The sequence below is a fragment of the Gobius niger genome (genome assembly GCF_951799975.1).
Source record: "Gobius niger genome assembly, chromosome: 21".
NCBI lineage: Eukaryota > Metazoa > Chordata > Actinopteri > Gobiiformes > Gobiidae > Gobius > Gobius niger.
Window position 1 is genome coordinate 12,974,424 of NC_136872.1, and position 12,796 is coordinate 12,987,219.

Consider the following 12,796-nt stretch of genomic DNA (forward strand, 5'->3'; position numbering starts at 1 on the left):
CGGGTCGCCACAAGGGGCTGGGGGAAGAGTTATGAGCGACAGGCAGAATTTAGTGGCAAAGGAGGGTGGGGGGGGTGCGCTTTCTGAGCCGGTGACAGCAATAATAATGGCGCTCTGTGGGCTAAACTGTACAAAAACAGCGAGAGGAAATGGGTCCTTAGGCGGACACTGCTCTGATTTAAAGTATATTTGGATTGGCTAAAGGTAGGAAATTGGGATTAAGGGATTTGCGCATAGTGTGGATAGTAAGTTATATCTGCCAGAGTGGAATATAGACCAGGCCAAGACTCAAAGCAGGAGTTTTGTAGTTCTGGAGTCATGCTAATGAGCAAATACATCTCAAAATTGTAAAGACAACGACATAGTTCAGCTTTTCTTTTGTTACGAGCGTCAAGAGGCAGGAGTCTGTCTCGCATTGTTAGTTTGAGTTCAGTTGTTTTGAGTCCAGGGCTGACCAAATACCGTATTTTCTGGACTATGAGGTGCATTAGGTTTGGCTGGGGGTGCGACTTATACTCAGGTGCGACATATCCATCAAAATATATAATTTCACATGTTTGTTATTTTCACACTGACAACCGCTAGTGAGAGCTCTCGGCTTGTGTACCAGTATATGCTACTCTCAACAACACGATGCCGGGAGAGGCTTGTCAACGGCGCACCAGGGTGGCTAGTGCGACTTATACTCTGGAGCGACTTATATATGTTTTTTCCTTCTTTGTTATGCGCTTTTTGGCTGGTGCGACTTATACTCTGGAGCGACATATGTTTTTTCTTCTTCATTATGCATTTTTTGGCTGTTGCGACTTAAACTCCGGAGCGAGTTAAAGTCCAGAAATTACAGTATGTGAAAGGGAATTGCCGCATTGTGCAAGAAGCAACTCCTAATCTAAATGCTTATTACTCCATGAATGTCAGATCATTTGGAAACATATTACGGCATTTTTATAACAATCCATGTCTCACACAACCACAATCTGGAGGCGAGCTCAACCATTTAAGTGTCTCAAAGGAATTGTTTTGACCTTGGGCACGGCAAGCAATGAAAGCTTTTGTGAACTCCAATTTTGTCAATATTGTAATAACTTTGTCCTTTGCACCCCGTATCCAAACACGAGAGAAAAAAAAAAAAAAAAAAAAGCAAATGATTGCGATTAAAGGCAACAATAGCGGGCCTCACAACACGGCTCTTCCACACACACAAAAAAGGCGCGCAGACAAATGAAACAGTACAAAAACATGATTCACGACCTCTGGCTGAATTATTAATCTGTTAATCTCCGCCCGCTGCTGCAGACAGACGCCTCCATTTTTGGACACTCGAAAATTACGCTCCAAGAAACGCTGTTGTCATCCGGAGCGACAGAAAGAGGGAACAGAAAGCGGCGGGAGATTAGATGTGTCTTAGCGGCATTTAAGGATAAGTGAATTGTACGGGCAGCGATTGCAAAGAAGTTGGAAATACAATTTTGTTTGAGATATTTCAGAGATACGTATTATTTTTTACTGTAAACCAAACACTATCTGTCGCGATGGCCTTTTGAAAAAATAGAAATTCATTTTGGAAAACTCAATGTGCTTTCAATCAATATTTGTAGTTCGATAGTAGCAGTTGATGTTTGAGCCTCTACCACTTCTCCAGTTCAGCATCACCCAAATCTAAAAGTTTACAGCCTACAGGCCAGTGTGACGCCACATTTGAAATCTATGACCTAGAAAAATTAACCATAACTTTTTGTCGCGTTTTTTGTTTCCTTTTTTTTTTTTACCCTTTTTTCACTTTTTGTCACTCTTTCGTCTTTCGTCACGTTTTTGTGACTTTTTTGTCACTCTTTTGTCACATTTTATGTCACTTTTGTTACTCTTATCACTGTTTGTCTCTCTGTAGTCAGTCTTTAGTCACCTTTTTGTCAATCTTTTGTCACTCCTTCGTCACTTTTTTGTCATTCTTTTGTCACGTTTTTGTCACTCTTTTTTCACATTTCTGTCACTTTTTTGTCACTCTTTCATCACATTTCTGTCACTGTTTTGTCACTCTTTCGTCACATTTCTGTCACTTTTGTCACTCTTATCACTGTTTTGTCTACCTTTAGTCAGTCTTTAGTCACATCTAGTCACTCTTTTGTCAGCTTTTTGTCACTCTTTCATCACGTTTCTGTCACATTTTGTCACTCTTTTTTCTCTCATTAGTCAATCTTTTGTCACTATTTTCATCAATTTTTTATGTATCACTTTTTTCGTTACGAAGTTTAATTTTTTATGTGTTTTTGTTGCCTTTTCGTTATGCTGTTGTCACTCTTTTGTGGCTTTTTCATCACTAGTTAGTCATGTTTTTGTCGCTGGTTCATTGTGTTTTCCATCCTCAAACACACTCTCACTCATCCTGGACTATTGTACATGTTTTTAGTGGTAGGGGAAACCAGAGGACCCAGAGGAAACCTATGAATGTTTTTGTTACATTTTCCTATTACTCCTACTATTTTGTTGCTTTTTTCAAGAAGCTTTCAGATTTGGGTAATGCCGAACTGGAGACAATGTGCTCGGTTCAGGTGGGGGTTTAGAGGTTAAATGTTATATTGAGATACACAATACACATCTTCTACTGGTTCAAGTTCAAGAAGCTAAACATGTGAGCACACATTGCAGACCTTTTCAAAAAAATCTTCTTCCAATCGTGGTGTTATGAACAATTTTCGGAAGCACTTCCATAGTGGGCTGCCAAATAAAACACTTGCAGCAAAAATCACAAAGTGTCACCGCCACATTTCACTTTTTCCTCACACAACGGCTCGATACAAGAGTAGGCCTGTGCGGCGAGAATGTGACAAATCGACTGTTCCTTTGCCGCGAGCTCTTCCGCTGTGGGCTGATATCGCCGCATCAACACAGCGCAAGTCGCATGAGCGCAACAAAGCCAAACAAAAGCTAAAAACATACACCGAGATCTGGCAACCCATCAAAGTGTGGTAAATTATTTTGAAGCGTCTTTTGTTTGTGTTTTTTCTTCCTTCAGATCACTGGAAGATTTAAAGAGCAAGTGGGCGTTTGGGAGCTGCGGGCTGTCCTCAACTTTTGTCATGGTAGCTTTGGGAACACTTTTATCTCAGCCCTCCTCCCTAGCTACTTCTCATACACTTTAGTGGCACAAAATGAGAGCGTTACATTTGCGCCAGTCAAAACACTACCGACCGAGCGCATGCCAACAGCTTGAGTTCATGGAGGCTCCTGCCACCCACTGCACTGATCTGCCACACGCTGTGAGGGCGGCTTAATGTGCAAAAAATCACTGCAACTCCGATAGTCATTTCACTGGACGGAGGGTGAGAATGCCCAGAGCTAGACCAATAAGTGGAGAATGGATACACACATAGGTCTATAAAAAAAAATACGATCTGGGCGTGGGAGAAATACTGCAGATTTGACCTAAAACTCTCTGCTGACTTTTACTTTTATTTGAGTTCTCCAGGGAAATTGTGGATTAGTATAAGCCACATTCTTAACCCTTTATTGGGCCCTCATTGAAATACTGTGAAATATATAATTTCAAATGAAGTGTTATTGGGGGACATAACACAAGTTTAGTTTTGTTTTAACATTTTACAATATTTAGTCCGGGGGGTGCTGGTTTTCAGGAGGTGTTTGGTTTTGTGATATTGATGTTTGAATGATCACACCTGTCATGGGCAAGAGTGTGCAGTGGGCGGGGTCAGTCACCTCCAATATTGTTTGCATAAAAATGTTACTAAAAATAATCTTTGGCAACATAAAAACAAAATCCTAGGGTTTGTAGGTATGATTAATAGGTGCAACGGGCATGTCCAAATATGGATAAAACTAATTAACTTTAGGCTTAAGAGAACAGGGCGTATGATCAAATATGGTGCCTGAATTGTTCATGCTGTAACTTCACTTACTTCACTACATCCTCCAAAACCAACACATATATCATCACTTAGCACAATTATTCACCAATAGAATGTGTGAGTTTCACCAACTTACCATGGTTAGAAATGAAAAATGTATTTAGCCAGACTTGGGTCTTTTTCAGACTTCAGAGAAAACAGGAAATTTAGAGAGCGACCGGTCTGGCTGATTGGTCAAATGCCACAGTAGTGGGATCTGTGATGTCGGGTGATCTCTTCTGATTGAGGACTACATGGAAATACTTGGAAATGGCAATCACTTGCCCTATAAAGGGTTAACTATGAGGTCTAGTGCTTCAGAAACTTGTAGAACATGCAATTCCAGTTGAAATGCCCTTCTGCAGCGGCACATACTCGGCCATCGCTTTGTACAAATACTAAATGAGGGGTCTGTCGGTCCTCCTCGAACACAAAACTATAATTAAAGTTATTTTGCTTTGCATTAAGTCACCTTTACCACAATGTTCCTGCTCGATAACTGCCCCTGCAAAAAAGCTATTAAACTTCTAACGGGTTTTGTTTGCAAATAACAAATAGATACAAGCGTGGGAAATTAACTATTTGCTAATTTGTCGTATACACCAAATTGTTGTAGCAAGACACCGCTTATGTAAATGTAATTGTGCTTGCTCCCAGACTCCGCAAGAAGCCATTACCGTGTTTACTATTATTGTACACAGAGCTTATTAAAGCAAGGGGACAGAGACGGAGAGTAATACTACGGCTATAGGAATACGCTCAGCTCATGGCCTTGTACAGCAACATGAAAGGGAATTTGCACTCGAGTCAGTTTGCATCCTGTATCAATGTTATCACCGTTTGCATATGTTATTTAACAATGTTTTTTTTTTTTTGGCCTGCGCGCTTGATTTGACGGAACATCACAGCAGGAAACGGGAGAGAAAGAGCAGAGAGAGATGTTCAACAAACTGTCGGAGACTTAAAATTTATGAGAGGAGATCTGTGTATGGGTTCTTGCTCAAGCCGAAGCCTCTCTTAGCGGTGCAGACTTTTTAAATACTTAATCACAATAGGATTATATTGCAGTATGAGTAGGGCTGAGCGATTTTGAAAGAAATATCTAAGTACTGTATTTTTTCCGGGCTATAAGTTGCTCCAGACTATAAGTCGCACCAGCCAAAGAATGCATAATAAAGAACAAAAAAACAAATATCAGCCGCTCCGCAGTATGAGTCGCACCAGCCAAAGAATGCATAATGAAGAAGAAAAAAACAATATAAGTCGCTCCGAAGTGTAAGTCGCACCAGCAAAAGAATGCATAATGAAGAACAAAAAAAAAACAATATAAGTCGCTCGGAAGTATAAGTCGCACCAGTCTTTGCAACATCCTGGGCATAAGTGTATCATTGACAAGCCTCTCCCGGCAGCACGTTGTTCAAGCACCCATTTGCGAACCCGGTCCTCTAGATTTAGCCATCTAGCTTTTAGCCCGCAATTAGCTTCTTCTTCTTTTATTTTCTTCATTGCAGTAAGAGTAACCTACGCTTCAGTTTCTCGCTCACGCCAAACTTTACCGTTTTTTAAATTTTCAGTGGTGCAGTGCTTAATTTTTGAACCGTACATGAGTAGCAGATACTGGTACACAAGCCTAGAGCGCCCTCTAGAGGCTGTCAGTGTGAAAATAACAAACATAAAATTATATATCTTGATATATAGGTCGCACCTGAGTATAAGTCGCACCCTGAGCCAAACTAAGAAAAAAAGTGCGACTTATAGTCCGGAAAATACGGTACAATTATGCTGAAGTGTTGCGCTTGCGATTTCATTAGCATTTTCTGTACTCAAACCAGAAGTCAGTTCCCTGTGCCCATATTAATGTTGTCCAGGAGCATTGAAAGGAACACGTCTTTTGGGAACATAGCTTTGTGATGTAATATTAGGTAGTCCCATCGTCAAAGACAAAACCTGGATCTGTATTTCATGGATTTTGTTGCACACAGACAGAATCCGGAAATATCCTCCGCATTTTCAAAGACCGTAAACCACCTGTTCTGAGCAGTTATTCCCCAAACTGCAAGTTTATCGGGCACAACATGTCAGAAAATAAATTGCAATTAATCTTGCCAGTCTAAGAGAGAGAACTTTTCAGCAACATCATTTACAGATTTTGTTTACCTCCTGTGCCTACTATCAATACACTAGAGGCACCACCCAATTCTTATTGTACAGTCCTTCTAATATTCCCGCCACCCCTCTCTCATTACTCAATGGCTGCATATAATTGTCCCTGTGGCTTTAATTATTCACATGATGCCAGGGCTCAGACTGTGGCAGTGATGGGCTCATCTATCACCGAGAACTATGGCCGTGCCCATCTCCCAGAGTCTACACAGGCCCCCGTGTGCGGGTGCGTGCGTCTGTGTGTATGTGTGTGTGTGTGTGATAAACATCTGAAGGAAAGTGCTGATGCGGCTTTTCATTATCGTCAGATGGCTTTGAGATTAACAATGAGGCGGCGCCGGGCTGAGCTGTTCGATGCTACACCGCAATAGCCTTGGTGAAATCCCGCGTTGCTCAATAGAAGCGGATGTTCTTACTGGTTTAGTCTCTATTTCAAAGTCTGTGTTAACACCCGGCCATTCTTCCAACAATGCAACTGCATCCACTCAAGTTGGCAATCTTTCTCCGCCGCAACAATGACCATTCAGCAGCCGGAGGAAAATAAAGGAGAGATTTTGAAGTTGCCCTAATCTTTTTTTACATCATATCTTCCATCTTGAGCAACAATGGGATTTTTTTATAGAAATGTTTTGCCACTCAAAGCATTTACAGCAAGAATATCACACCCACGCAGGCACTTGGCATTTGTTTGAAATGATGAATCGCCGAAAACGAAGTTTACCCTGAGACACTTACACTCTCTCTGTCCCGTAGCTCCTGTAGTCCACGGCGGCGGACACAGCCACGATGAGCGCCGGCACTCCGTAGCCCACGATGTAGAAGTATCTGCGTCTCGAGTGCTCGCTCTCAAACACCTCCACCAGCATGATGTACAGCTGCACGCCCTCCAGAAACATCCAGGTGAACGCCGCCAGGAAGAAGAAGTGGAGCAGAGCGGCGAAGACAGCGCAAGCGATCTGAGGAGGAGAAACAGACGAAGTTAGAAGAAAAAAAATGCTGTTTCAAAGTCAGGAATGGTAAAGGGTTAGGAAAATTGTTTTGACTTAACATTATATGATTATTTTTGTGGTTAACTGGTGAGGAATGTTCTGTAAAAGCTTTATTAATGATGATTTAAGACATTTACCAACGCCTAGCACATCCTTAGTAGCGTGTGGTGATCATAGAGTGTTAGTAATTGACCTGTATTGGACTTGGGTGATTGTATGTTAACCTCTTACCCCCCGCCTTAACCAAGCACATTTTCTCCAGTTTAGCTTTACCCAAATCTAAAAGGCCTCCTCACAAAGCTAAGAACCACAAAACTGATTCAAGATTTTTCCTCACATTGTTGTCACTTAACTTTTTGTTGCTTTTTCCTCACTTTTCTGTCGCCTGTTTTGCCGCATTTTAGCTGCTTTTTCCTTGTATTTTTGTTGATTTTTGTACCAGTTTTGTTGCTTTTTTATCACTTCTCTGCCGCCTGTTCTGTTGCGTTTTTTTTCTTTCTTCGCTATTTTGACACTGTTTGGAAGAAGCTTTTAGATTTGGGCAAAGTCGAACTGGTGAAAATGCGCTTGGTTAAGTCGGGGGTTAAGAGGTTTAAACCAGAACTATCGGGATTACAGTTATTTTGCGTGACCAAATTTTTTGGCTCGAGTTGCTTTCATCATGATCAAAAGAGTAATTTGTTGAAAAGAAACAAAATACTGTGGCCATTCCCGAATCGGAAACCTATATAAGCTTAGAAGTAGTCCACTCGTTTAAATCTATTACAAAGACTCATGGTTGTACTGAACCTATAGGGTGCTTATGTTACCTGTAGTGCCTGTAATGTTTATCCAGCACTCACAAAGCACTTCTTTGCGATACAAAGACTTCCACATTGAAGCCAATAATCTATGAGCCATAAAGATCCTGATGATAAAGGGAAGTGAGCAAGACCTTGGTTTCCTCAATCTCCTTCTTATTCATCCCTATGCAACACTGAGTGATACTGAACATCCACTTTACGTCAAGAAACAGACATCTTTTGAGGCGACCGTGTGCAAAACAACAGCTTGCTGGCAGACAGAAATCACACCGCTTAGTACGACAAAGAAGCAACAGGTGACTCGCACGACTCAATGGAATCCCACCAACGATGATAAATACTGAGGATGATATTGACCTCGTTGTATCTGCGCATTTTCAGCAATCCACACCACTGAGCTTGGTCTGGCTGGAGAGACAGGAGGTTTGCCTGTGGTGGCTGGCTGAAGACGCTTTCGCCGGCGAGCCCATGTGGCGTTGTTTGCTAAATCTGGCATGGTTGAATGAGAGATATGAAGACGCGATAGTCCAGGAGCGGAACACTTCCATCAGCAGCAGGTGCAAAGGCAAGATGATTCAGAAACTGGAGCAGGCACTTTCTAAGAATAACACGGCCGCAGCACGCACACGCATTGATGTCATTATTGGCACAGTTGAACATAACTGGCTGATTTTGTCCCCGAAATGGTCACAATTAAATGACTAAAAGGTTGAGTGGATGGTAATTGCAGTTCAGGAGAGTGATCTTTGAGCTGGCAGTGAATCACGGCCATTAAAAGGTTATGGAAGGAAAGGTGTAGGCTCAGACCTGTACTTTTAACAGCTCACAGAGTGGAAGATAACGCCTGGATTGGAGAGAAGATTTAAGTTTGTTTTTTTTACTGCGAAGTAGCTGTTTAACCTCTTAACCTCTACCTGAAGCAACCACATCTTCTCCAGTTTGGCTTTACCCAAATGGACAACGCAACACAAGAGCAACAAACAAGGAATAACAGAAAAGTGACAAAAAAATGTGACAAAAAAAAGATCTGTTTAGAGGCGTTACGCAGGCCTATAGGCTGTAACGTTTAGAATTTGGGTAAAGACGAACTGGAGAAAATGCACTTGGTTAAGGCAGGGGTTAAGAGGTTAAAGGTGCATTATACTACTTTTCATGCAAAAAAAAATAGTTGATTTTTTGTTTGACCTTGTAGTGACCCAGTGGCTGTATGAGTGGTCAGCATGGCGCCTTTGCTTTCCATATTATATATATATATATATATATATATATATATATATATATATATATATATATATATATATATATATATATATATATATATATATATATATATATATATATATATATATATATATGGATGAGATACAGACCACAGATGTTAAGACGCGAAAGCTCCTAACCATGCACGGAGGGTTCCACCCCAAATCCAGCACTCTGAGGCTGTACGCTAGCCATAAGGAAGGAGGCCGAGGACTAGTGAGTGTGAGAGCCACTATCCAGGATGAAACATCCAAGATCCATAAGTACATCAAGGACAAGGCTCCGACAGATGACGTGCTCAGTGAATGTCTCAGACAATGGGGAACAGAAGATGAGGTGCTGGAGGTCCGGTCATGGGAGGACAAGCCCCTACACGGCATGTACCACCGAAACATAACTGAAGTGGCGGATATACAGAAATCCTACCAATGGCTAGACAGAGCCGGACTAAAGGACAGCACAGAGGCAATCATCATGGCTGCACAGGAGCAGGCCTTGAGCACCAGAGCAATAGAGGCCCAGATCTACCACACCAGACAAGACCCCAGGTGTAGACTGTGCAAAGAGGCCAATGAGACAATCCAGCACATAACTGCAGGGTGTAAGATGCTGGCAGGGAAAGCTTACATGGAGCGCCATAACCAAGTGGCTGGTATAGTGTACAGGAACATCTGTGCAGAGTATGGGCTGGAAACCCCAAGGTCAAAGTGGGAAACACCTCCAAAGGTGGTCGAGAATGACCGAGCCAAGATCCTGTGGGACTTCCAGATACAGACGGACAAAATGGTAATGGCGAACCAACCGGACATTGTGGTGGTGGACAAAGAGCAGAGGAAAGCCATTGTGGTCGACATAGCAATACCAAGCGACTTCAACATCAGGAAAAAGGAACACGAGAAATTAGAGAAATACCAGGGGCTCAGAGAAGAGCTGGAGAAAACCTGGAGGGTGAAGGCATCAGTGGTGCCCGTGGTCGTTGGGGCACTCGGGGCAGTGACCCCCAAACTGGAGGAGTGGCTCCAGCAGATCCCAGGAAATACATCAGACATCTCGGTCCAGAAAAGTGCAGTTCTAGGAACAGCAAAGATACTGCGCAGAACCCTCAAGCTCCCAGGCCTCTGGTAGAGGACCCGAGCAGGAGGAGAAAGAGACCGCCCGCGGAGGGTGAGGAAGAGTTTTTTTTATATATATATATATATATATATATATATATATATATATATATATATATATATATTGCTCCACATGAATAAAGCACAAACCTGTTCATTTGGCAGTGATTGTAAATGATCTGAGGCTCTTTCAGGCTGTCAATAGAAGTTTGGATGATTTTAGTCTCTCCTTTTTTCATTTTTATTTAGTCTTATTTTAGTCGACGAAAATATCTGGACATTTTAGTCATAGTTTTAGTCTCATGAGAAACTTTTAATTTAGTTTTAGTCCAATTTTAGTCGTCAAAAACATCACTTTGACTAAAATTAAGACTAAATATTTTAGTCGACGAAATTAACACTGGTCACTACAAGGTCAAAGACGCACAAATATCAACTTTGTCTTCCACATGAAAAGCTGCATAATGCACCTTTAAAATAATACATATCACATAGGGAAATCTAGCCAAAAGTATACAGTAAATGCAACTATGTTCTGATTATATATTCCCTTGCTTGTGTGTAAGTGTGTAATGCCATGTTTTCCATCCAAGGACATCCTGGTTAAATACTGTAAAGAGCTTGTGTTGTTTTCCTCTAAAGCTGAAAAAAAAAAGTTCACGGCCACTGGCTCGGAGCGCAGCAGGGGCATTGCAGAATAAACCTTAGCTGGTCTACATCAAAAGAGCAGCCGTACACAAATCCATGCTCCACAACATAATTATCAATTGAAACCGTAAAAATGTGCAGGTGTGTGGGCGGAGTCTGCTTCAACAGGCGGGCAACTGCCTGGACAAGAACTATGCAGCCATTTTTGTTTCAATTTGAACAACTGTTGCAGCAGAAAAGCATATTTTTTTATAGCCTTATAGCCAATATTATTTACAGGGCATAAAGTTAGTATTTGAAGGGCAACACTGATGTCTCGATAAAATAGTATCAAATGGCTCTCCTGTATTATTTTACAATTTACCACGCTATAAGCTGAACACCATCTACGGATAAGCACCTCATGCAGCCGTTACTGTAAAGGTCATTTATTATCGAGCTTAGCCTGGATATATACGCATGTCTTCAAAAGGTCTGTACCACGCACTATTGCCAAATTAAACAAAATGTCACGTCTTAATGCTAATGTTTCCGCTACCTCTGCACATAGTTTTTTTTTTTTTTACTGACCACTTACCAGCAGCGTGTATAAAATTCAATTCACTCTCCCACATGAGTAACTCACCGGCTGGTCACCCCGATTGATCCCCACGAGGAACAGGGACTCCGCGATGAAGAGGCAGATGCACAGGTTCTTGTGGATGGTGTTTCGGTCGCTCTGCAGGCCCCGGAAGAAGCAGAAGGTGAAGAGGCTGATGAGAAGGCACACCAGAGACAGCAGGATGCCCACCCAGGTGATGACGTCAAGGAGCATGTCGTGAACGGGGTCCGTGTTCTGCAATGTAGGAGAGAGAAATTTGTTATAATGGACATCGCAGGAGGAAAAAAAGAAGCATTCAGACGTTTCCAAGATGCTCCCCAAAGGCTGTCTACATTTCTACATATAGATGAGTCACATTTCAGATGCATTTTGAACACAATGTGGAAACATTTACCGTATTCTCTGGACTATAAGTCACACCCTTTTTTCATAGTTTGGCTGGGGGTGCGACTTATATATCAAACTATATAATTTCACGTATTATTTTCACACTGATAGCCACTAGAGGGCGCTGTAGGGTACCAGTATCTGCTACTCCTGTACCACTGAAGATTTAAAAAACGGTAATGGAGCAGCAGAAAGAAAGTTTGGAGTGAGCGAGAAACTTGTGAGGGATGAGTTTGCAAATGAGTGCGAGAACAATGTGCTGCCGGGAGAGGCTTGTCAATGGTGCAGTTACGTTTCCATGCCCAGGTAGTTGCTATGGCTGGTGCAACTGATACTCCGGAGCGACTTATATATGTTTTTTCTCCTTCATGATGCATTTTTTTTTTGGCTGGTGCGACTTATACTCCGGAGTGACCTATATATGTTTTTTTTCTTCTTCATAATGCACTTTTTGGCTGGTGCGACTGATAGTCCGGAAAATACAGTTGCATAGTTATACAAGTGTCTCCGTAGCATCATCTCTGTGTCCTTTTTGTTACATAAAACTAACTCAAGGGGTAACAAATAAATATAATAAAATAATAATTAAAAATACCCTCCGGAAGAGCCACCGATACCTTGGGGATTAGTGATGGAAACATGGCAGCAATCACACAATCACTCTTATTTTCTTTTATTGGTTTTCCATGACGCTGTGAGATGCTGTTTGAGCTGCTTGGCTGAGGTAACTTTGAGTCAGGAGACAGCAGAATACTATGCTGGAGACTCAGCACCTGTCACCGTCTGCTGTGTGAACAAGCACTACTTTTAAACAGTGTTCCTGGTAACTTGCCTGTGGTCGCGAGCGTGTGTGTTTTAAAATTGCAAAAATAGAAATAATGGAAGAGATATATTTTTTCGTTCACAATAACAACGTAGGAAAAGGAAAGAA

The 12,796-nt window shown here is 41.8% G+C and overlaps 1 protein-coding gene across 10 annotated transcripts in view; it reads right to left on the minus strand.

Annotated features, from left to right (window-relative positions):
• The window catches only part of LOC306980835 (adhesion G protein-coupled receptor L3), a 220,246-nt gene that overhangs the window by 23,538 nt on the left and 183,912 nt on the right, over positions 1–12,796 (minus strand). For all 10 annotated transcript variants that reach the window (XM_079580323.1, XM_079580320.1, XM_079580319.1 and 7 more), the window contains exons 14-15: positions 11,503–11,712; positions 6,801–7,021 (exon numbers count right to left, since the gene is read on the minus strand). In XM_079580323.1, the coding sequence (XP_079436449.1) occupies positions 6,801–7,021; positions 11,503–11,712 (431 nt within the window). The remainder of the gene's footprint in view (positions 1–6,800; positions 7,022–11,502; positions 11,713–12,796) is intronic.